Raw genomic sequence first — 24,684 nt, forward strand, 5'->3', positions numbered from 1 at the left:
CCACCAGATCACTGGCTCCACCACTTTCTTTTAGCACATCTGTCTGCATTAACTATGCTGTCATAGGTTCCATCTAAATCAACAAGGTATCTGCTAATTAACATTACAATAAATATCCAACAGCTTGATGTAATCATTTGAATTCTGCATAAATCTTCTCTTACTTTCATATTTGCAATTTAAAAAACATTACTTCCTGTGAGGCTATCATGTTTACTGCCAAATAAACCAGGTTTTCCCCACACCTAGATTTAAATATCAGCTGGGTCTGTCTCATGTCATTGATATAGCAGCAGCATGGTGCAGATAATCGACAGGAGGCGCATTTCTCAGCACTGACTGTCTGAAACTCCCCTGGGGCCCGCACATTTTTTTTCCTATGAACTTGATGTTCATCCAACTTTGTTGGCATGTTATCTGGGAATCCAGGACCTTAGCAACCACTGACACTGGTGCCTCTTTGTTTAACATTATGCAACTGTATTAGTCGACAATGTACACACACTCATAAAATAGCAGGTTTGGTGGCCAGGTTTCTCTGTGTTTCCTCAGTTGCTGTGCAACTGCACATATGTTTATTATACGTGTCACAATGTATTGTGATTGTAAATCAGGACCTATCAAACCACCAACAAGTGTTTGGTAGATAAAAACATTTATTAAAACTTGTGCCAGTTTATGTAAGACCTTTAGGTATGTGTTACCTATAGGTTAGGTGAGTTACTACAGCTTATTCAATAATTAAAGTCTGACAGTTTGACGGTACACATCCTGTAGATAAAATAATGTAGAATGTAGAAAATGGTTTCCTCTTTTCTTCCCTCTGCTATGTGTTCTTGGATGAGGGAGCGTGGTAGCTCACCAGTCAACTTTTAGCAAATGGTGAAGTGTGTGATGCTGACACCTCCACCTACCAACCCCCAGAGTGTTAACGCTGCAGGAGTTTATCCCTCATAACGAGCCTCCTGATCAGCTCATCAATAAGTCAAAAACCTTATTTAACTGAGGTCCATAGGAACCCATTAATCAGTCAATGGGTGTGCGAATCACCTGACAATCGGGGGTCAACAACATGCAAGTGGACCACACCCTTTCACCTGGTGCATTGCACTGGAAGTTGTCTCAGTGCATCACACTGTAAATAGCACACAGGGAACAGACCAGGGAAGAACAGCTGTGGAGATGTGGACTTACTGGTGTGTGCTGCCTTACTGTTCAGGAGACTTCAAGAGGAGATTACCCAGAACCCCATCCACTGGCACCATGTCTTCTGCTGATGACCTGGATGAGAGAGAGCCTCCGTCGCTGTCTGATAACGGTGATTCAGACTTAACACTGACAACTGTTGACCACTGTTACAAATGTTTTAACTGTTAATTAGTTCCTACGGTTTCCTTTTATGTACGTCACATATATATAACTTCTTTCAGTAATATTACTGTAGTTAGGGTTATTATTATTTCTTTTATTTTCTGTATGAGAATAGCCCTATTCTCAAGTGCATTCTTACACTATATTAGTGAATGGAAGATGATGGTTTTAAAGGCTGTTTCCCCTCTCACTCCGTAGGTTTAAGCGAGATGGTCATCGAGACAGCCAGCTCCCCAGGTCCCTTCAGAAACACCCAGATGTCCAAGGCATCTCAAACCCACAAGCTGAGGAAGCTCAGAGCGCCCTCCAAGTGTCGAGAGTGTGACGGCCTGGTGGTGTTTCATGGAGCAGAGTGCGAGGAGGTAACCTTGGTTTCTTTTTTTCAACCCGTCCACGATCCTCTGTTTGGACCTGTCAGAAAATGTGGTGAGCCCACAGCGAACAGGGTTGAACATTGCCAAAGTTTCACAACGGCTTCTTTATCAGTAATGGCATGCAAGAAAAAAAAATCTAACTAAGACAGAAGAGAGAGAGACCACCTCTCCCCTCAGCAAATAAAGGGGAAAGTTGAATTTGGCCACAAGCTCTCCCCAGAGAACAAATCCACCAACTGGTCTCAGTTGGGGAACGGGCAATGGAAACCAAAGACCTTTTGTTTGTCTTCCGAGGAGTCCCCTCCATCAACCCTGTACCCCCCACCCCTGTTTATTTTAGATCCAGTGTCTTTCCATATTTATAACATAAAACGAACAAGACAATAACAAAAGGGGTGCTGGAAAAAAATACTTTGAAAGATTTGGTTATGTAATTATGGGAAACACAGACGAGAAGCTGACATAAAAAAATAACTCTGCAGTGTGTTGAAATCATTCCATTTAGTAATTCAAATGGTGGTTTACTTTGAACATATCTGTGTATCCACATTTCAAACCCAGTACCCTCTGGATTTAATGGCTCGAGAGAGAGATCGAGACAGGGAGTCTATTGGTCCCCATCATCATGCAATTTCAGCTTAACTTCAGAAGAGGATCATGGGATGTCCCAATAGTCCCAGTAATTGTGTGTTGTAGGATCACATGCTGCAATTGTTTTAGTTTTTATAGTGGAAATGTTGTGTGACTGAGATACTTGTCAACTTGTGTGCAGTGTTCGCTGGCCTGTCACAAGAAGTGTCTGGAAACCCTAGCCATCCAGTGTGGCCACAAGAAGCTCCAGGGGAAGCTCCACCTCTTCGGCATCGACTTCACGCAGGCGGCTAAGAACAGCCGGGACGGCATCCCATTCATCATACAGAAGTGCACGTCGGAAATCGAGAACAGAGCGCTCAACATAAAGGTAATTTGATTTGATTATTTTTAAATCAACTTACTTTCAATTTACTGAATTAATAAATTGCTAAAAATATAATAATAATAATACCTCATACCATTTGTTTTGTTCATGACAATATTACTTTAAAAAAACAGTTGGCTCCATTTGAACAGAGGATGTTGCTGCTACAAGTTTTCTATTAGGCTTCACTTCAAAGAATTTGGTTACGGTGACTTAGAATATAAAACTTTGACTATTAGGCTGCTGGTGTTGTCAGCATTAACTTTAACTGACTTTAATTATTCTAAAGTCTCAAATTGAACTTAATTTCTGAGAAATAATTATGATGTACTCGTTACCTGGCTACATATGGGTGTTTGTACCAAACTAATATTAATGACCATTTAAAAATGGAGAAAAAGAAAATGCTCTGAAGTAAATATAATATAGTTCAAGTCATTTATTTTTCTTTGGAGTATCCAAATATTCAGTAACTGTGATTACAAAGTGTCACCATGGTGAGCCAGAAAATTGCATAATCTTTCTTGAGTTGAATGCATTTTGTTTTTGTGCCCTGAAGGGTATCTACCGGGTGAATGGTGCCAAGTCTCGGGTTGAAAAGTTGTGCCAGGCATTTGAGAATGGAAAGGACCTGGTGGAGCTCTCCGACCTTTATCCCCACGACATTAGCAACGTACTCAAACTCTACCTGAGACAGGTGGGCTGCTTTTACGAAACATTATCCTCAATATAAGCAATATTGAGGTGTTTTACATTTACATTGATTGTCGCCCAAATAAGACACAAGCTGGAATAAAGTGAGTTCTGCAGAACACATTCACTGCAGTTATGTTTATTTGTCTTTGTTTATTTTTGGCCCAGACCATATTTCCCACTTCTCATCCCCTGATTCCCCTGCTGTTTTTCTTATATATTTTGGTTGTTTCTGTTTATTATTAACTTCCTTGTTTCATTTGTTTTACTTGCTCTTTTTGTCATCCATGCTTTCCGTGGCAGCTTCCAGAGCCGCTCATCCTGTTCCGCTTCTATAACGACTTTATCGGTCTGGCCAAGGAAAGCCAGAGTATCATAGTGGAGGAACTGGAGGCGCTGCGGCTCAGTCCCACCCCAGTGACCCCAGCACAGGTCAGCGTGGAGCTCAACCGGGTCCTCTTCAAGATCAAGGACCTGCTGAAGCAGCTGCCGCCAACTCATTACAAGACATTGCAGTTCCTGATCGAGCATCTGCACAGGTAGGCCTCAGTCACATAATCCATAATCCCATTTCTGCTGAGTGCAAACAGTGAACATGTTAATTTAACAATGAGGGATGTGATAAGTGATAATTAAATGAACCTTCCTCTCCAGGGTGACAGAGTGGTCAGAGGAAAATAAGATGACAGCCAGCAACCTGGGTATCATCTTCGGCCCGACACTGATCAAGCCGAGGCAAGCGGACGCTGAAGTCTCCCTCTCCTCTCTGGTGGATTACCCCTATCAGGCTCTCATTGTGGAGCTGCTGATCAGACACTATGAGATGGTCTTTGACACCCTCCTCGGTCCCCTGAGCGGCACCTCGCCCACAGAGGCGGTTACCCACCCCCGCCATGACACCCAACTGAGCAGGCACTCCAAGTCGCTGGGAGACATTAAGGAGGTAATTAGCTTTCATGCAAAAACTTTGCATGGCATGTAATATTATTGAATGTAAAAATCATTCAGTGTGTTCCTCCGTTTTCTTTCCCATCACAGCAGTCCTCAAAGGTGTATAAGAGGCATTCCTCAGTTAATCCTTCTTCCCACTTACTGGTTGAGGTTCAGGAGACAACACCAAGCCTCGATGGAAGTGACTTTGAACCTGGTCAGTGTTACAAAGATAGATAATCCTTAAAGAGCAATATAATGAGGCCAATATTACTCCATAATTATTTTGTTTCGTAAAGCAATCTGCAGGATATTGTCTATGAAGTCTACCTCATTTTACTTCCTATGTTAATGTCTAAACTATTTATTATTTCTCTGTTTAAAGCAGATGAAGTGGATTCAGAGACCTTCAATGGGGTCCCTGAGGTCCCAAAACCTGGAGAGAGAGGGCTCTGTCGCCCCCAGCATATCACTGTCTCCAGGGTCCAGCTGCGACACCCTCGCAACAAACTCTCCTCCCGGCCGGTCAGCATGCCGGTAGAGCGGATTCTCAGCCGAGGCCGAGTCGACGAGAACAACACTCGGAACAGCGCCGACCAAGAGGTCAGGAAAGGCAGCAGTTTTGACGAGTCCATCGAAGAGGTGGATGAAACCGAAAATGCTAAACTGCGCGTGGCCACACATTACCGGAGTAAATTTATTGACACCCAGACATTACGCAGAACTTGGGACAAACAGTACAAACAGGATGCTGCTTCTCGGACTGTCAGAATCGTGGCCAGTTCATCCACAGAGAGCACGTCAGAAGATATCAGCAACTTATCAGCTTCTGTGCCATCAACCCTCTCCCTGGGAACTTCTGGGAGCACTCTCAGCACCCTGTTCCCCAATAGACCTTACACAGTCGCAGTGCGACCAAGCAGGACTTTAAGAAGAGAGGACAATGTAACCAAGTACAGCCCCATTGCAACAGCTTTCAGAGCTCCCAGGACTCTCCAGCCCCCCCCAGGAACCTTCTACAAGCCCCCATCGGGGAACAAAGCTATAGCACTGCCGAACTGTGCATCAGCCAACAGCGCAGAGGAAGAAGATGAGGACGAGGAGGACGAGGAGGAGGAAGAGGATGACGATGATGAGGAGCTGGGGATTGAGATAGAAGTGTCTGTGGATGAGCCTCTTGAGGAGGACATCGAGGCCGAGCAGGTGGCCATGTCTCAGTCTCCCAGCTCTAGCCCCGAGGAACTGGGCCAAAACCAGGGCAAACCTGTGTACCAGAGACTACGGCCACGACGCCTCCAGGAGGTCGAGCATCGAGAGGCTCATTTTGTCTGAGAGACGGTGCTCGATTGTGAACAGTGTGTGCCATATTCTTTTGGAGAAAGAATAAGAAAAGTCTCTGCAAAGACAATTTCCAGGTGTACTAAGACTGTGGGCAACGTGTGGAGAATTAAATGTACCCTTTGGTCCTCAGAAGACAAACAGGATGCACTTAAGATGCTGTATATTTTTAATATGATTCACTATATTTCATTTACCGATCACTTGCTCTGTACACTCTGGCACTTGGTCAGAATATTTATATATTTTTTTTAAACTGTGCAATTACATTTTATTTGACCATTTTGTATAAAGTTCTTACACGCTCACTATCTCTGTATGTTTATAGACCAAAAACACTTTTTGATTTATTACTATACTGCAAAAAAAGTTTGGTGCACTGACCTGACATCAAAACTCTTCCACATGTTTCTATCCTCTGTGAGTCAGAATATTTTAAAGCGTTACATTTAGGGTATAATTAATCATGCTAATGACTTGTGTATAAAGCAACACTGTATAATGACCCTTTTGCTCTACTGAATATCTGTATTGGCATTTGCTAAGAAGCACCAGTTGCAAAGGGTGTACATCCATTTTATACTGTTGAACTTGTACGGTATCAACTCTAATTGTCCTGCAAAGCATTTAGAAATGCCCAGGAATTATCTTTCCTTTTTTTTAATATAACATCTACATTTTTTAATAGCCAAAGTTTTATTAATTTTCTTTTTTTTAAACTGAAGTAGTTTTATCAGTCAGCTAAATCGTACAGGTTCTTTGTAATTAATAGTGAATGCATCATTTATTTAAATGTTATCTGTTTTTCATGGTAATGTACAAGGTTGACAGAATGTTGAAAAGGTCAATGTAAAAAAGGAAAAAAAGCAGGTACATGAAATCAAACACCCTTTTGTAACTTATTAAAATATATCTGACAACTTCCAACTGGGATGGTTTGTATCTGTATGTCTGTCTGTCTGTGGAACACATATCTCGTGAACCGTTCCTTTAATCGACCTCACACTTGGCATGTCTATTGTAAATTGCTCGAGAAAGTGCAGTGCCGAGTTTGATTCTGTTTGGACATGCGATATGTTCACTATTAATAACATTTGAATAAACAGGCGACCAGCGCTCCTTAGCAGTCAGCGGGGGCGGGGGCAGTGCACCTTCAGTCTTTTACATCCTCAGATAAACTACAGCAGTGGTTGGAAACTGGCAGCCTGGGGCCAATAATCTGTCTCACCAGATCATTTACTGTAGATGATCTGATTATTTTATTTCACCATACCGGACTGAAGCAAGTAGTCACTGACACTGATCTCCATCATTATAACAACATTGAAAGAATCACTTCCTGTTTGTCAAGTTATCTTCAAAGTTACAACCCAGAGTTTGTTTGTTTGCCGCAAGGCTTTATATTTATATAGCTGAATTACAGAGCTTCCATCATGAAAAGCTGTGAAGTTGGCTCTAAAGATTGTATCAACAAACCTCTAAAATAACTGACATGCAATGTATGGAAGTCCAGTAAATCATTAAAACTTATATATATATATATACATAAGCCACACACAAACAGTTTTAAGGCTATTTCATTTTCATTGCAAACAAACCTGGTAGGATGAAAACAAAGTTTTCTAACTTCACTCTGTATCATAGACTGTTTACAAAAAAACTGCACACAACGTCCAGCACACAAAAAAAGTGACAGTATATTGTAGAGTAGAACTGTTTGAGGAGGACTCACTAATGACAAGCAATAATTCTGGAGTTGCTCCAGAGCATTAACCCGTTAAGAGTGGGCACTGTACTAGCTTTTTAAAACATGGGAAAAAAACTTTATTTAAAATTATTCTGAACATTTCCATGACAACCAGTGTTTATGCAGTGTTGAGCCTGTGAACAGATAATGAAAACAGAAATATTCCTCTTTAACATTGAGAGGATTATAACAGTGGCAGGATTACGCAGTATAATGAGGGCCAGGTGGTTAGGTCAGGTAGGCCTTTACAAACGGATGAGAGGCGTTTTCAGTCTCCCAGCACTGAAAGAAGATTAAATCAATCTGCTTAACTATTCACAAGGTCTGGAAACAAGCTGTGTTTGCAACCTCAAGGAGCAACTCAGTAGAATATGTGGTGTTATGCTTTAGTTACTGGATCTCTGTCTGCAGTGCAAGTGTTCTCCTGAGGTAAGTGATATGATCTGCTGCCTTATGTGAAGTCACAGTATGCTATTAGCCAAATGTAGCCAAACAGATTACATAACACCTGCGACTGACCTAGATTAAAGCTTTTTGTGTTATATGCACCAGGAACGTGGAATATTCAGTGTGTTCAGACAGTGACATTATCCATTAACACTAACCAGAGGGTATGTTTGTATAATGTGGAAAGTTCTGTAATTGTTATGGTAACCATGTGAAATGTGTAGCTTAATAGACTCATTATAGAGCTAACTTTTATATGGGGTATACTCTTTGGATGAATGTGTGACAGCACAGTTTATTCACAAAAATACTTTAAAAAAAATACAAATTACCCTAGTTGCATTTCATTTTTTAATATAGTACATAAGTCATTTCTTCATATAGATCATAGTAAAATAGCAGGCTTGTTAAATGCAGGTTTTTCGGCTGGTGCCAGCCCCTGCGGGGGAGAAACGGAGGAGCCATGGGGGCAGGAGGACAGGTCAGACTCCTGCTGTGGAAGAACTGGACCATCCGCAGGAGGCAGAGGGTAAAATCATTTATCAACCACACACTGGATTTATCCCCTATGAGTGTTGCAGTTAGTTACAATTCCTACAGATCCAAAACAAGGAACCCTCAAATTTGCATCAGGGGGCTCCAGAGTCTGTACAACATATGACCGAACTGAAGAAGTAATATGATTTTTAAAGCATTATCAGTGATTCCAAGTTTGCAGAATTTGCAAAGTTGATATTTGACTATTGAAAAATATGACAGTCAAATTTCAGATTTCACAAAAATATCTTACAAGCCTATAGCATATTTTAGGAAAGTTGATCAGGGGAGTCAGTCATAACATTTTGAAAGTAATAATGTTGTCTCCAAGTAAAATACAATCCTAAAGTGTCTAATTATATTTGTCCATTACTCAATATTGTTTTTCATCATATAAATTATTAAACCTTTAATCAAGAGTTTGTGATACTTTCTCAGTATAATATTTTATGGACCTTTTGATTTTGATATCTGTTATCTTCCTATTACTACGATCTCACCTGTATTAGACTCATTGTTTAAGTTATAACTAAAAGTGCTGTGGTCAGTCTTCATATACAGTCTACGGTTCACAACTGCTAGTGCTACTCAAAATATTGAGTTTAATTAATTAATTTATGGCCTATTGCATTTATTTATGATATGTTTATATCTGATGTACACAAAAACAATTTTAATATTAACACAGGTTAATATGTGTTGACACGTTAAATAAATGACTTACTCACTTCTGCCAAAGTCCACATTGTTCATTTTTATAAAATGAATGTGCTGCTGTTTAATCAGGTGCGATTCTTCATGGAGATCATGTGGCCTGTAATGCTGTTCATGGGACTGGTGTGGCTAAGGAGGGTGAATCCACTTTACCGTCAACATGAATGTAAGTGGACAGTTCTGTCCTCAAGAGTGATTTCCTCTGTGGTCCATATGGCATCCTATTGATGTTGATTGTGACTTATGCAAAGCACTGAAAGCCAACAAGAGTCTCCTCTCCCCTCAGGCCACTTTCCCAACAAGGCCATGCCCTCCACGGGGGTCCTGCCCTGGATCCAGGGAATCTTCTGCAATGCCAACAACCCTTGTTTCCAGTACCCCACCCGTGGTGAATCTCCTGGTCTTGTGTCCAACTATAACAACTCCATGTGAGCATCACACTGGGCTTGTACAGGGAGGTGAATTTAAGCCAGAGATGATGAATTCCTTATGAAACATTTGATCTGAGATGAAAAGGTAGACTTATGTAATGGACTCAAAGAGAATTTGTTCAAATGTCTCTGGATTATGCTTCACTCGTTCCTAAGCCTCAGTCTATGTGTGCACACACTTTAATGTACTTGCCATAAGTGTGTGTGTGTGTGTGTGCGTGTTGTTAAACAGTACTAAATGTGTGTGATCTGTTAATAACCCTCGCTCCTGCAGATTGGCTCGCTTCTACTCAGATGCCCAGGAGCTTCTTGTCAGCGATCCACAGTTTCTGCAGCTCGGGCGCCTCTGGAGGGAACTGAACACCATGAGTAACTTCATGGATACTCTGCGCTCACATCCTGAACAGATCTCAGGTCAGAGCTCCAGACTTTTGTCAACATGCTGCCAACCATACTTTCAAACAGCTTGACTACATATTCCAGGTCACTTGTGCAGCTCGAGGGGCAAAGTTTCGTTTCTGAATGTATTGCGGTTGTATTTTATTCAGATAAACCTAAATAACACACTTTTGCAGGCATATGCAAATTAGAGTCATGCCTTTTTGTAAAACACGGCTGCACATTTAGTAGAAAGTGGATGCACGAGCAGCAAGGAAACAAACTGAGCAAAAAGCTGCACTTTTCATTTTGAACGCGTGCTGATAGATGAAAGCTTGGAACCGTCATCTGGTGGAGAACCATGTCAGTCTACATCACACCTCACACCTTTCCCCCGTCAGTCAGTGTGTCTGTGCAGTGTAACAGGATTACATCACATGGACTTAAGAAAGGCCCGTAACATAAGCTGCTTACTTCCAACACCAGTGTGCTGTTTGTTTGGTGGGAGAGCAAATTCACGTGCGCCTTGTTCACACTTCCCCCTCCCCCCGTGACAGAACATACAGAAGAGACTACACCATGCTTACAACCCTCTGTCCAAGTGTACTTATACCATAATACATGCATGACCCATACATGTAGTGACAGGTGCCTGAGCTTCATAGCAAGTGGAGCAAGGGCATTTTCTTAATTCAATTAGTTTATTTCTTTTATTTATATTTATATTTAATATTTTGACTGATCCTGCTTTGTCCACTGACTACAGCCAAACTACAGCAAAACTTGACATTACAGCAATCCTTTAAAACATCTGATAACCCTGTTAAGCAACACAGCGCTGCAGCAGCAGCTATTATGAACACTCATCTGTGATATTGTCATTTGTTTCATTACCATGCTTTCTGCTCAGAGTAGTCAGCAGAGTCTCTCCTCTCACCCGCCTGTCCTCTCACACCATGAGCAGACACATTTCCAGTAACATGTTCCCAGGTTTGCAAGTCTTTTCGAAAATCATGACCTGAAATTTAGATCTATAACATAATTTTAAATGTTTTGCTGAACCTCTTATTGACTATATGCCCTTTTCTCAGGCCCCTGCTGGCAAATGATATGCCTGCAATAAATATGTGTATCTCTGCAACTCCAGGGTCTATTATAAAAATCTATCTAATCTAATCTGGCATCTATATAAAGACTACACTTGAGAAATCTATGCATCGGTATAGATGTTATAAGGGTCACAGTATATGAGGGTAGAACAGAAAATAAATGAGAGATTTTAACCAGGTTTAATTATCCAATTCATGTGATGTGCTGGGACTTTGTCCATAGGAATGGTTTGTCGTTGTTTGAAGATGACACACGCTACCATTTCATGTTACATAATATTTCTATGAATATAATTTCAAGTTCTTATAATTATTTCCTGTCCTGCTCCACCCAATTATTTACTGAATTCTTGGTTTTCATAGCAGCCTCGGTCTAACTAGTCTGGACGAGTGCAGGTGGCTGTTTTTCATGCGAGAGGTTATGTGGTGTAAAAATGCAGGTAACTTGACATAACCCCTGTCAATCATATACCTTTCAGAGTTTGCTGCCTCCTGTTATGAGCCATGTAAGTACATCTGTACTGAATGTGCTTGCACATTTCCCTGCTGACGAAGAAAATCTTCATGATGGGAGTGGAATGAGGCCAAGAGAATTCCCGCCTGTGAATGATTGTGTGCGGCCACTCTCATGGAGAAATACGTAAATGGACCAACAGAGCTAAGAGAGATACGCATCCACATTCCGCACAAGTTCCCAGGGGCCCTGTGAAAAAATGAACCCTGTTGAGCATCAAGTTATGTAACTGATAGATTTGCCTCTTCATGACAGGTCATAATAAACAGGAAATATTGGAGTGGACTTTATGTTCACATTTAAAATCCGGTTATTAGGCACAAGTGCATGGATGGGAAATGATTGAAGATTGAAGCCACTTATCAGATGTCGCGGCTGATGACAAATATGCCCTGAAACTCAGTGATATGCTGTCCATGACTTGACAGTAATCAAATGTTGCTCGATGTGATTTTACATTCTTTCTTCTGAGCTTCTGAAATCAACTTTTTCCTCTTTTCCACATAATTGTTGATTTCTCAGGACGTTAGGTGTGAATCTTGATGGAAACACCCAAGCACATTTATGGGTGTGGTATTGATGTGTGTGTGCAATTTCATACTGATCCAGCATGAGGACTGTTTGGCATTGGCAGAGGTATGCGCTCTACTGAGTGCAGTTCAACTCTTCGTGTAGCCAAGCAAACTTTATTCATGCACAGACAGGCCACAGGAAACAATGACACAGTGCAGAGGTGGAGTGTCTTCATCCTGTGTGTATCTCTTTTAATGCTGCAGATATGTCACAACTTGCTCAAGATATGTGCCACTAAGTCTCCAGAGTCTTCCACTATATCCAGTTTATCTACTTCACAACTCAAACGGACCTTTGATTCCAAACAGTCGTTAAAGAAACAGCAGAATGTACAGTAATTAAAAACCAGTCATCCCACAATCTGCCTGTGTCTCTCTGTACAGGCCGAGGAGTTAGAGTGGAGACGATCCTGAAGGACGATGAAACTCTGACCGCGTTTCTGCTGAGAGACATTCCTCTGACGGAATCTGTGGTCTATCAGTTAGTCAATGCTCAAATCAGGCCTGAACAGGTACACAGACACACACTTGCATAAACACACACCTACATGATGGGGATGAATCACCGAGGTACATGTTGCAACATTTTAATAACAACCTGCGCTGGAAACACAAACAGTGTCAACGTCTGTCAGTGTTGCATGGTACTAGGTTGGATCCTGCAGCTGCTTCAGGGTGTTTCCCCTTTGTTATTAATCGAAGGCCTTTAGAGCTTTTGGCAAATTTTAAATGTAAAATTAAAACGCAAGAAAGCAATTGACATTCAGTTTAGATTTAATGCAAGACTTTATTGATCATCCTGGCATTGATTTACTTTTAGTTTTTCACTGGAATTAGATTGACAGGAGTTTAAGTGCTTTGGGTTTCGTTCGATGAAAGACGAACTTTACCCGTAATTGTAAGCCTGTATAAAAGACATTCCCGTAACCTACATTTCCACCCTTTTTCCAGTTCGCCTCTGGTGTCCCAGACTTGCATTTAAAAGATATCGCCTGCAACTTGAACCTGCTGGAGCGCTTCCTCATTTTCCCCAGCCGTCGGGGACTCAGCGCTGTTCGCAACGCCATGTGCATCCTGACCCCGCAGCGGCTGCAGATCATCGAGGACAAGTTCTACACCAATGTGGACTTTTTCAAGCTCTTCCGGCTGGTCAGTGCTTGTTTGTCCTGGGATTTAGACTGCTGATAAGAACATTAGTTTTATAGGATTGAAACGGTTGATCTTGTCAAAGGTACACAGCTATGGACTTGGACAAAATGCTGTTTTTGATCAACTTCCTCAGATGACTATCATCTTAAATAATTCCCTTTCATCTAATGTTTGCGTTTTTATTAACTTAACCTCTAAGTAATCGATCAAAACTCTGCCATAAAAAGACTTGTAGTTCCATCTCTATAATTACACACTGCTCATGCCAAGAGTCTTTCTCTTGGCACGATGAAGCTATTCACTGACAATACAAAGCTCATACATGTGTGATATGCATACATATGGCATTGATAGAGTGATCCAATGAGTGTATGAATAGTGGAGGCCTGTAGGGCTGTATCAGGTCCAATTTTGGATGTTGCCATGTTTATTAACTTATTTTATTTCTGAAGGGGTCAGTTACATAAGGCGGATCCAAGTGCTGGCTGAATGCATTAAGGATATGCTGGCATGAGGCATTACGGGATTTGGCAGGATGGTTGCCTTTTTCAGCAGGGTTGTTTAAGTGTTAACCTTTTGACACAGCATGTGTCTGATGAATGCATTAATCAGGTTGTCAAGTTCATTAATGATGTAACTGTCCCATAGAAAAAAAAAATTAAGATGCCCTTTAATTTCTTTACACACAGTATAATGTATGGGCTCTGATCACAGCAAGTTGACACAGGGCTGTTGTGTGACATGCAGCATCTTTATAGTCAGGAGACACAATGGATTAACAGCTGTTAGAGCCTTGACTCATAGGTTGGAACAAATATGTCTCTGGGAAATGGTAGTTGTCTTTTCAAGTGAATAAATTCATGAACTTCCAGTGAACTAATAATACAACTACATCATTCTCTGTCAAAGAAACTCACAAACATTGTGAGAAACGGAAAGGTGTGTTTGACAGATTAGCATGAAAGATAAATTATAGGCGCAACTGGCGCAAATTTCTAATAGGCTGCGATATTAATGTAATAGCAATATGCATCCATTATCTGTTACTACAAATATGAAAATACATAAAATTTGAAACTTTTGTTCAGTTTCAGAGTAATTCTTTTTTTTTTTACATCTATAAGTTGTGGAAATGCTCTTCTTCATAACTTAAAAGCAGGGCCTCATTTACAGTTTATACAACTAACTTAAGACAGCGCTCCGAGGCTGTCTACGTGCTTCTTCAAATAGCAGCGAGAACTTGAGGCAGCCCGTCAGCATTAGCCGGGCAGACAGACTTGGCCTCTTTATGTAATTCGATTAGCAAGGAGACACTCCTCTCACTAGTAATCACTGGGCACCGAGAGTAAACACGGGCCACAGTGAGACAGCCGGCAACAATGGCTGCCCTTTGCCTCATCTCTGTCCAGGCACAATCCCAGGCCAAGTGTATTTAGTTTTCTGTTTCTTAGTCTGTCTATCTGTGAAGTAACAGGAAAACCACACACACACATTGTCCCTATGTAGATCTCTCACACACACACATAGGGATAAGGAGACACGCCAAACAGGAAGGATGTCTTCTCTGGCAGCTCTGTGTCTTGGCCGTGTGCTACTTCCTGATTATTGTGCCTATTGTGTTGTGAGCAGGCTGGAAGATCCCTTAGCAGATCCTCAAGAAAAAGCAGTGCTCAGCAGATATTATGGAAACATACTGAATATACCAAAACATGTCAAATTTGTTCACTTTCTGCAACATTGTGAGATTGGCCTTTTCAGCACAATAATAATAATTCAATCAGGCATTCAATTTAGGGGACCGATGTTTTGAGTGTGTGCCATTTGTTGCAGTTCCAAAAAAAAATCTGGATCTAGTGAATTTAGTTTCACAAGGGGACTGCGAGATGTATGAACTCTACTGAGTGCCATTTTAGTGTTTATAATAAAATTGCTTTGACAATGATGACTATTAAATGTTTCAATAGCAAAAAACAAAGGAAACAAGACCATGACTTAGATTGTTATACTGCAGGGGACAGACAGGAACTTACCAGAGCAAAGTTGCCTTCAGAACAAATACTGTAAATGATGCTTTATGCCACAAAACGTTATTTTTATTTTGTGAGACCGAAAACAACAGGAAACCTAAATTTGAGAATACTACTCATCAAAAATACCTTCAGCTTTATCATGTTACCTGCTCCTGCTGCATATTGGGTGTTATGAAGGGCCGGTATCAGCTCCTTGTCTCAGGTCAAAACAAAGAGACACCAGTGAGTGGAGGCATTAATAACAGCTTTGTGTCAGGAAGAAAGTTTCGAAATTTTTACTATCTAAAGGAAAATGTGTATATGAGTGATAGTATTCACATTAAAATTATAAATGTCTCTCTTTAGCTTCCTCTTGTTCTGGACAACCACTCTGAAGGCATTGACATTCACTTCTGGGTGCGGGTCATCTCTGCCGTCTCTGACAAACTACACGAGGTAAGACGCGGCCCGTAGCGGCCCCAGTGCTGCTCCATTGAAAAGTTCACTACCCGACTAATTTTAGCTATCAGGAAACAGTTGCTTCCTCTCGCTCGAGAGTTTTTACGCAAACACAGACAGTGGGGGGATATCATTCAGTGCGTATGAGGAAGGCTAAATCCAGCACAGGCCAATTTAGCCTCAAAAACAGATACATCATCATTTTGGGACCATCCCAAATGGAAACAACAAGGAGGCCACATGAACAGGTGAAGCCTCCACACATTGAGGTTAATGAAAAAAACAGCAGCGATGATTGAATGATCTGTTTATTTGTCAGTATGTCTCTCAGTGACATTAAGGCGTTGCTCATTATTTAGTTTGGATAACCCACATCAGTGCGACCATGTGTTCACTTGTGTGAAGTGTTTTACAGTGTAGGTTTGTATTTGTGCAGTTATCCGTGTAATTTGTGGCTTACCTGCATTTTTAACACCGCGTGGATGAGTAGAAACTCTGCTTTGTTTGTTGTGGATGTTTCCATGGGATATTTAATGTCGCTGACAGTCTGACATCCTGTTGGCGAGACACTTGTCTCTGTCGTCGGGAAAGATGACGTAAGCCGCCGGTCATACCTCACGTTATACAGTATAAAAATCAGATGTGACTTTTGGAAGATGACAAGGACAAAAAGTATGAATGGTTGCTAGCGGAGCATTGTTGTCTTGCAAAAAAGCAAGTCAACAAACAAGAGTTGTTTTAAGCTTTGTCCTTTTTCAGGATGGAAAAGATTATTGTCCCTATCGCTCACATCCTATCTCTACTCCAAAACAGGTGAAAATAAGACACAGGTTTAAAAATAGTGTTCTTAAACATGTAAATCCACATTTTCCTTGTATCACCCTATTTTTCTCATTTGTAAATATCTAATGTCCGATATGTCGAAAGGTTTTTCTCATTGTGTAGAGACAGAGGCATTCAGGGCAGCAGGTTCTGGAAGTGTAAATCCACACCAAGAACATGTCTCTTACATAACAGAACTGTGGCCTTTCATCTAAAAGTTCCCCGCTATGTTCACGAGCGCTGTTTTCCTCTCCACAGTTGTTCCAGAGGAGCAGCACCAGGGAGCTTTTCCAGGTCATGACTCCTCTCTTCCAGAACAATCTGTCCTTCAGGGAGGTGATGGCCGCTGCCTCCCGCCTGGTATGTGGCTACACCGAGGGGGCTTTCTCCAGAGTGACCTCCTTTAACTGGTATGAAGACAATAACTACAAGGCCTTCCTGGGTATCAGCAGCAGCAGGGCACAGGGCCACTACACATATGACAACAGCACCAGTGAGTATAGACCATTGAGAGGACATTTATAGGAGCTTTTCAGGTTTATAATTCCTGGATTTGTTTCATGTCCAACACATTTCATCCAGTCTTTTCTGGCATTTAGCATTTTCGGATAGTAGTATTTGTAGTATTTGTATATGTGTGTAATGTTCAGTCTCTCCCTCCAGCTCCTTTCTGCAATGATCTGATGAGAGAACTGGAGTCCAACCCTGCCACCAGGATTGTGTGGAACTCTGTGAAGCCCATGCTGATGGGACAGATACTGTACGCCCCTGACTCGCCCGCTGTCAGACAGATCATACGAAATGTAAGCAACACATATTGTTGAAAGCATATATCTGCAACCGAAGAAGTATAGTAGCATGGTTTAATACATATTTGATATAGTGGAAATCAAAATCTCATAACCCTGTTAATACCACGTTCTGCAGAGCAACACAGGTTGAACCAATTGGCCAGGACTCTGCCTATTGTTGATTGATATAACACAATGAGGGGTTGTGGAAGAACTTGCTTGCCGTACGACTCTCTGGGGGAATGTTTTTGAGACAGGTGTTGTGCTTTACTGTTTTCTTTAGTTTTTTTAGCTTTTGCAGCTTAAGTGAATATAAGAGGGTTATAAGTATGTGGATTATAAGGTCAAAAGCACCATCTAAAAATGGAGAGATAATGAAAACTGTTTAAGAAAATAAATAAACAAGATTATAGAGATCACCACTTCCCGATAACTCCATGACCTCCCTATCGTTCGCTTTAGAACATGCAAGCCATACTGCAGTGAACAAAGCATTTCCCCTCAAAAGAGGATCAGCTTTCCTCATGTCATGTCCAGCCCTTTGTATCTAGATGTAGATACGAGTCGGTCAAAGCCCTTCAGAGGGGCAGCAGTCATGGATGGCTTGGTTGCAATGGAAGAGCACAAGCCGATCGACTGTGGTGACTACCACACAGTCCAGTGGCGCCATGGCTTTTTCAGTGTTATGGAAGCAGCAAGGGTCTCTCCTTATAGACGTGTGATCACACACACAAAGGGACACACACACTTGTACTTCCTCCTTCCTGACCTTTAATGCCCTCTTTGTTTTCCTCTTCCCGTAGATTGGGATCTTAATTGCACTAAGAAAGTAATGACCAAGGGGGTTAATCCATTACTTTACTTTACAAGACCAAAAATATAACCTAAACAGGCCATTTGTCGTCTTCCTCTTGACTCTGTCATGCATAGTGCATTTCATGAGACCTCAAAGAGGCTTTAAACATATGTTGTTATGCCTTATGTGGCCACTCTTGTGTAATGTAAAATAGTATCTTATCTGCATCCTTCCGCTATACAGCTATTTGCTGTATTTCCTTACTCTTCCTAAACACTGGTAGGACAAGGAAGTTACGACAGGACGTTTAGTTTTGCAATGAATCATCAAGCTTGACATTTGAGTTTGATAAATTTTAAGATTTTCAATAAGTGAAATTTTTAGGTAATTTTACTGTAAGATACATTAGACTTTATTGCTTGTTTTGCACTTAAAATGGTATAATCCCAATAATAATAAACTAAATTTAAACTGAGCATCCTTCTTTGTGCTGTCCAGCACTTTATCGAATATGGAAATATGAAAGTCCTCTGTGATAACTTAGGAGTTACCTGGGAATCAAGACCTAGTCACTTTTCATGACCAGGTTGTCTCACAGATTATTTGCTCCACAAGAGAGGTTATGCGTCTGTGTTGGTCTGTGTCTGTCTGTCTGTTATGTAGTGATATTATATGTGTTTTCATTAGGGCACTGTTCGGCCTTGGCATGAGGCATGCGCTCTACTGAGTGCCATTCTAGTTTTTAATGGAGTTGCATTGTGTTCATGTAGAGTATCCTGGGCTTCACTGTGTTGTTGTACTGTTACAATACTCACAAGGTATGAAACATTAGTATAACACAACAAGTGCAGCATCACAATCAGGCAGCAGCCACTTGATGTGTTTGCCACTGGCTGATTTGAGGCTAAGATGCTTTAGTGTGTCAGAGATGAACAGTATTAATATTTGGTTTAGCAGATAATTGTTGAAGTGACTCAATTTGTTGCAATGTTATTTTTTACTTAAGTGTATGTGTGCGTATGCGAAGAACATCCTACATCTTGGCTAAAGCCACAAGATCTTCCGACTGCCCCCCCTCCACCCTGCCCAGCCCTCCTCCTTCTTCTTTCCCCTGCTATTTTAAACTGCCCCGGGGGAATGAGGAAGTGCTCACTTGTGGGAACCTGACTGAGATTCACTGGGCAGGCTGAATGCGTTCGGCCAGTTGTCACCAACGGCCTCCATTATCACTCCGGCACCATTGTCCCCATTGTCACCCAAAATCAGACACACACAAGAGGCGTTTAATTGGGTGTACTCTTGAGCGCTTTCATCCCCCACTGCACATGACTGAATACTGAACCAGCCAGTGATTGGTATTTGCCACACAAAGCACTGTACCCGCATACATCCAGGGTTTTAACGATAAGCGTGCAGTAAATATTTGACAATTTGGCACTGGTTGCATTTGTTGCACTGTTGCTGGTTATCTGAACAGGCCCGCGGGAATTCTTTGTGTGAGAATGTGTGTGTTGTCTTTTCAAAAGCCTGTTTTCACAGAGACTTTAATGTGGGAATGGTATGTAGCGGGAGATTAGAGGGACAGTGACAGTGTGTGTGTGTTTGAGTTCGAGAGTGTTGTGTACACATGTGCACGTGTATACATGTGTGGGTTTGATGTTCATTTTTATCTATGTGACCAAATCGTGTGTATTTGCAACTGTTGTGCACCCAAGTGAGGACACTTGTGAGAACAGTTTTGGGTTAATGATTGTTTTTGATAAAACTTTCCCGTTCTCTCCTTTCCCGTTCTCTCCTTTCACACACACACACACGCACACACGCACACACGCACACACGCACACACGCACACATGCACACATGCACACATGTACACACACGTATTCCCATCTCTCCTGCAGGCTAACACTACATTTGAGGAGCTGGAGAGGCTCAGGACAATGGGGAAGGCGTGGGAGGAAGTCGCTCCTCAGATTTGGGCTTTTTTCCAAGATGGAATCCAAGTCAAGATGATTCGGGTAGGACAATCTTCGTAGTGTCATCGAAGAATTAAACAGTACTCCAGAGGGGACAGGGACAGTTTATCAATCCTTTTGCCTGAATTGTAGAAACTTTCTGTTCAATATTGGAATAGTTTGTGAAAAAAAACACAAGATTTTATGCAAAATCACAGCATTTAAATCACTTTAACTTAAGTTGTGGTTTAAAATGACACCTACATACCAGCCTTACTGTGCCAAATACAGCATATATGATCAGGCTCTACCTCCATGTTGCCATTCAGTTGACATCCAATGTTTAACAACTCTCCTGATATTTTACTCACCGATCATTTTTGTCAAGTTTTCCTTATCTTTGCAAAATATGCCACCTTTTTTTTTTTCTATTTATCACCCTGTTTGTAACACTCTCCTTTACCTTTAATTAAGCTTTGCTATCAGCCCTTTCAATTTTTTCTATCTGATATAATAAATAAATAAATATAGGACAAATCAATACTTGGATGACCACTCATCCCTAAACAAACCTAGTAACATTATCATCACTTTGATTACTTTTTAAATTAAATTATTCACTATTGCTTTCTGTCTTTTTTTTTACTACTTAGATTACTGTGTATGAAAAGTTACTGTGATCTTACAGGTGTCTCATCAACATGGAACTTTTCCTTGATAAAGGTGATTCTCCTGCTTCCTTTTGTTTCAGGACTCCATCTGTAATCCATCAGTAATGGATTTCATTGACAGAAGTCTTGAGGAGGCGCCCTTCTCCTCCAAGCACATACTCAACTTCCTGTACAACGGCCCACCAGAGGACCGCCCAGAGGACATGCCTGATTTTGACTGGAGACACATCTTCAATCTCACTGACCGTGTCATTCGGATGCTCAACCAATATGGGGATGTGAGTGGAAATTACTAGAAACACTGAGACTTTGTGTGTGCAGGACAGAACATTTTGTGCAAATCATGTTTGTGCTTCTCAAATACAGGCTGGAATTCATGTACATTATTAGTAATGTCTATTAACCAGATTATTCAGCCAGTAATGTGTGGCAGCAGTGCAATACATAAAATCCTGCAAATACAGGTCAGCAGCTTCAGTTAAAGTTCAACATCAGAATGATAAAAAATAGGTGGCTTTGACTGTGACAGGATTGTTGGTGTCAGATGAGCTGGTTTGAGTATTTCAGACACTGCAGATCTCCTGGAATCTCACAATTTTTTACGTAGATTGGAGCCAGTGTGCAGCAGGTTGGTGATGACACAAATATTCAGTAGCTCAGATAACCACTCTTTACAACTGTGGCAATGGGAAAAGCATCTGAGTGGATGGTCTGTAGCGGTAGAAGAACATGCCAGGTTCCACGCCAAGTTCTACAGACAAGAACAGAGATATGAAGTTGCAGTGGACACAGACTCACCAGTGCTGGACAGTTAAAGACTGGAAATACGCTGCCTGGTCTGATGAGTCTGGATTCCCGTCGAGGCTGCTGATGGTTGGTTTAGAGTTTAGTGTCAACAGCAAGAATTCTTGGACCCAACCTGCCTTGTGATGGTAGTGTAATGGCTGAGTGTCTGTACCAGCGTACCAAATTTTGCTGACTTGTCAAAGAGGGCTCTAAATATCCAGGTGAAAATAAGGTGTCAGGATAATTATTTCTTCTTTTCTTATCTTATCCCCTGTTGGACAGAAAGAATGTGGACTGCTTTTGCGCATTTTACTCTACCTAAAATGTCAAGCTCTAAGGCAGGTCTATTCACGAAATAATCCAGTTAGGCACAGGTATTGTCACTTGTTGATTTCGATACCACTGTGTGCGCAATAGCACTCTTGATGTCAGCTTTGCGCTCTGCAATTTGTCTCCCTGTCCAGAGACATGGAAATCCACCCAGGTGGGCGAGAGCCACAGAAACACACTAGCTGTCGAGTCGCTTTTGTTTACTGCTGATGGAGTGGAGGGTTAAAAAAAACACATCACATACCTTCTCCCCTGAAGACCCTCCACATTTAAAGTGGGCCAGTTCATTTGAAACAACAAGTTAAAATCACCCGTTTCACTGCAGGGGCTAATCTGAATGAGAGGCCTATCGCTCTGGGGGGTGACACGGGGGGCACCTGGGGGCATGGCTGGGTGGATGGTTGGTGCTCTTTGTTTTTGTCCACGTTGAAGCTTACAGCACTTGAGTGTGACAGGGAGAGTGGGAACGATTGAGGCCGATTAGATACAGCTGCCACTCCATCCACCATCCTTTATAGAGCAACAACAATGACCGTGGGCTTGACGGCTGGTTGGCTGCATGTTGGTGGCATGCATGCACAGTGGGGCAGAAGTGAATGCTTTGGGTAAATTACAGGACGGCCTTTAAGATTTGAATCATTTGTTGTGTTTGTTTAGACTATACCATGTCTGTAAAATGCAGTATTTTGAATGCATGTCTCTGTTTGCACGGCAAGTTGTGTGTGTGCTTTGTGTTTGGGTGGGTATCTGTGCGTGGGATCTCAGTGTTAAATTGTTGTTTTTGGACTGCTTCCTCTTGGATCAAAGCCCTCCCTATTTGCATTAGCCTACAGTGAATGGCTGGACCAGACATGCTTTACAGGAGATAAACAACCACTGATCAAATTTCACTGGAAATGTGCAAGTAGAGTGTGGCCCATAGGGATTTGACACCCTTTTTATACTGACCTAAGAATAAAATAAGATTTTAGTTAATACGGTTTTAGCCACGCCAGCAGCATAGCTCTCAGAAGTTTCACTATAATCTGGTGAATTATTTCAACACCTACATTTTAACAGACGTTCCTGGTTCTCAGGGGATGAATCCTAATGTGAGTTGTACATCTAGCACCAGCATCAGGTCAGGTTACCCACTTGTATGGTACAATATGGTACAAGCTAAACTGAGATGGTGAATACAGTAAAAACTTTATCAGCTATATTTAAGCATGTTAGTGTTATCACTCTTTGCATTTGAGCTCTGTTCTGCAGCCTCACATTCCCACTAGCATGGCTGGGGACTCATTCTTGTTGCATTAAGTGCCATTGGATTTGACTCACCAATTATAGAAATTTGGGTAGAAATCAAAATTCTTTGCTGTACTATATACAGTTTTATTTTAACCCCACCACTTACTACATGCAAAATGCTGTTTTTTCTGAGCCTCCCCTGACTCCCAGGATTGACCCTGGTCTGAGATCAGTTCATTTAACACACCAGTCTCTGTCTTGTTCCCTCTCCCTCACCCAGTGTGTGATCCTGGATAAGTTTGTGGCTCTGCGTGATGAGGACAGCATCACCCATCGGGCCTTGGACCTGCTGGAGGACAGAAAGTTCTGGGCAGGCCTCGTCTTTCTAAATATGTACCCTTGGACCACCAGTGTCCCGCCTCATGTCCAGTTCAAGATCCGTATGGATATCGATGCAGTGGAGCGCACCAACAAGGTCAAAGACAGGTTAGAATCAAAGTCAAGTGGAAATAATGGGTTTAGCACAATGATGATAGACTTTGACACTAAACATGAATGTGTATGTGCTCAGGTATTGGGACCCTGGCCCCAGAGCTGATCCTATGGATGACCTCCGCTATGTGTGGGGCGGCTTCGCTTACCTCCAGGACATAATAGAGCATGGGATCATCAAGACTCAGACGGGGAAGGAGTGGCCGCTGGGTGTTTACCTTCAGCAGATGCCCTACCCATGTTATGTGGATGACCTGTGAGTGGAATACTTGATCACTGGTCACACAGTTCGAGCACATTTAACACCCATAGCAGAATTCATAACCACAGCATTTTATGGTAATGAAGCTGATGGTTGTCATTACATGCATTCTGGTTGCTATGTTATTCTCATGCGTTTTATCTCCTCTCCCCCTCATCCATCCAGCTTCATGCTGACTCTTAACCGCTGCTTCCCCATCTTCATGGTACTGGCCTGGGTCTACTCGGTGTCCATGATAGTCAAGAGTATCGTTCTCGAGAAGGAACTCCGACTGAAGGAGACCCTGAAGGCCACGGGGGTCACCAATGGCGTCATCTGGTCCACCTGGTTTATTGACAGCTTCATCATGATGGGCACCAGCACTGCTCTCCTTACTGCCATCATCATGGTGAGGAAAAAATTCTTCTCTCTATCTCATATTGAAATATTACATTTAGGAAAGTGTACTTATAATGTATTGTATATGTATATCAGCTCCCATAATGTGTGTAGATGTTGCTCCCCAATTTTCCATCACATTTCAAAATAACTTAATACATTTTTTTTCCGCTGTAATGGAATTTAGTTGCCATTTTCAAATTATAAACTTAATCCACCTGCAATGCTAAGGCCCCTTAATCATTTATTCTGCGTGTCTCTGTTCATGTGAACTACAGTATACAGTCGATAGTCTGGCTATAAACATCAAGAAATCAACCAGTTTTCCTGCAAATCTATCTTTTCCCTTGAATGGCATGATTAATGATGGTGACTCACTGACTTCATACTTACCCTATGAATCATTAATGAAAGAACTGTGAATACCATGACACCATGGGA

General features: G+C 41.7%; 2 protein-coding genes across 6 annotated transcripts in view; both read left to right on the forward strand.

The window, feature by feature from the left end:
* arhgap29a (Rho GTPase activating protein 29a) overlaps positions 1–6,588 on the forward strand; it is a 33,692-nt gene extending 27,104 nt beyond the window's left edge. For 2 of the 4 annotated variants that reach the window (XM_035142606.2, XM_035142609.2), the window contains 8 exons: positions 1,220–1,318; positions 1,570–1,733; positions 2,518–2,706; positions 3,263–3,400; positions 3,700–3,935; positions 4,051–4,339; positions 4,435–4,543; positions 4,712–6,588. In XM_035142606.2, coding sequence (XP_034998497.2) covers positions 1,220–1,318; positions 1,570–1,733; positions 2,518–2,706; positions 3,263–3,400; positions 3,700–3,935; positions 4,051–4,339; positions 4,435–4,543; positions 4,712–5,658 — 2,171 coding nt within the window. In that variant the 3' untranslated portion in view covers positions 5,659–6,588. The remainder of the gene's footprint in view (positions 1–1,219; positions 1,319–1,569; positions 1,734–2,517; positions 2,707–3,262; positions 3,401–3,699; positions 3,936–4,050; positions 4,340–4,434; positions 4,544–4,711) is intronic. The other 2 variants (XM_035142608.2, XM_035142607.2) reach the window with 2 other exon arrangements.
* A 1,140-nt stretch (positions 6,589–7,728) lies between these two features.
* LOC118098777 (retinal-specific phospholipid-transporting ATPase ABCA4) overlaps positions 7,729–24,684 on the forward strand; it is a 32,317-nt gene continuing 15,361 nt past the window's right edge. For both annotated transcript variants that reach the window (XM_035142909.2, XM_035142910.2), the window contains exons 1-15: positions 7,729–7,840; positions 8,276–8,387; positions 9,182–9,275; positions 9,396–9,537; positions 9,815–9,954; positions 12,498–12,625; positions 13,065–13,262; positions 15,638–15,727; positions 16,811–17,045; positions 17,216–17,355; positions 20,041–20,157; positions 20,846–21,043; positions 23,392–23,597; positions 23,683–23,859; positions 24,031–24,253. In XM_035142909.2, coding sequence (XP_034998800.2) covers positions 8,322–8,387; positions 9,182–9,275; positions 9,396–9,537; positions 9,815–9,954; positions 12,498–12,625; positions 13,065–13,262; positions 15,638–15,727; positions 16,811–17,045; positions 17,216–17,355; positions 20,041–20,157; positions 20,846–21,043; positions 23,392–23,597; positions 23,683–23,859; positions 24,031–24,253 — 2,154 coding nt within the window. In that variant the 5' untranslated portion in view covers positions 7,729–7,840; positions 8,276–8,321. The remainder of the gene's footprint in view (positions 7,841–8,275; positions 8,388–9,181; positions 9,276–9,395; positions 9,538–9,814; positions 9,955–12,497; positions 12,626–13,064; positions 13,263–15,637; positions 15,728–16,810; positions 17,046–17,215; positions 17,356–20,040; positions 20,158–20,845; positions 21,044–23,391; positions 23,598–23,682; positions 23,860–24,030; positions 24,254–24,684) is intronic.

Source organism: Hippoglossus stenolepis, chromosome 19 (assembly GCF_022539355.2).
Source record: "Hippoglossus stenolepis isolate QCI-W04-F060 chromosome 19, HSTE1.2, whole genome shotgun sequence".
Classification (NCBI taxonomy): Eukaryota; Metazoa; Chordata; class Actinopteri; order Pleuronectiformes; family Pleuronectidae; genus Hippoglossus; species Hippoglossus stenolepis.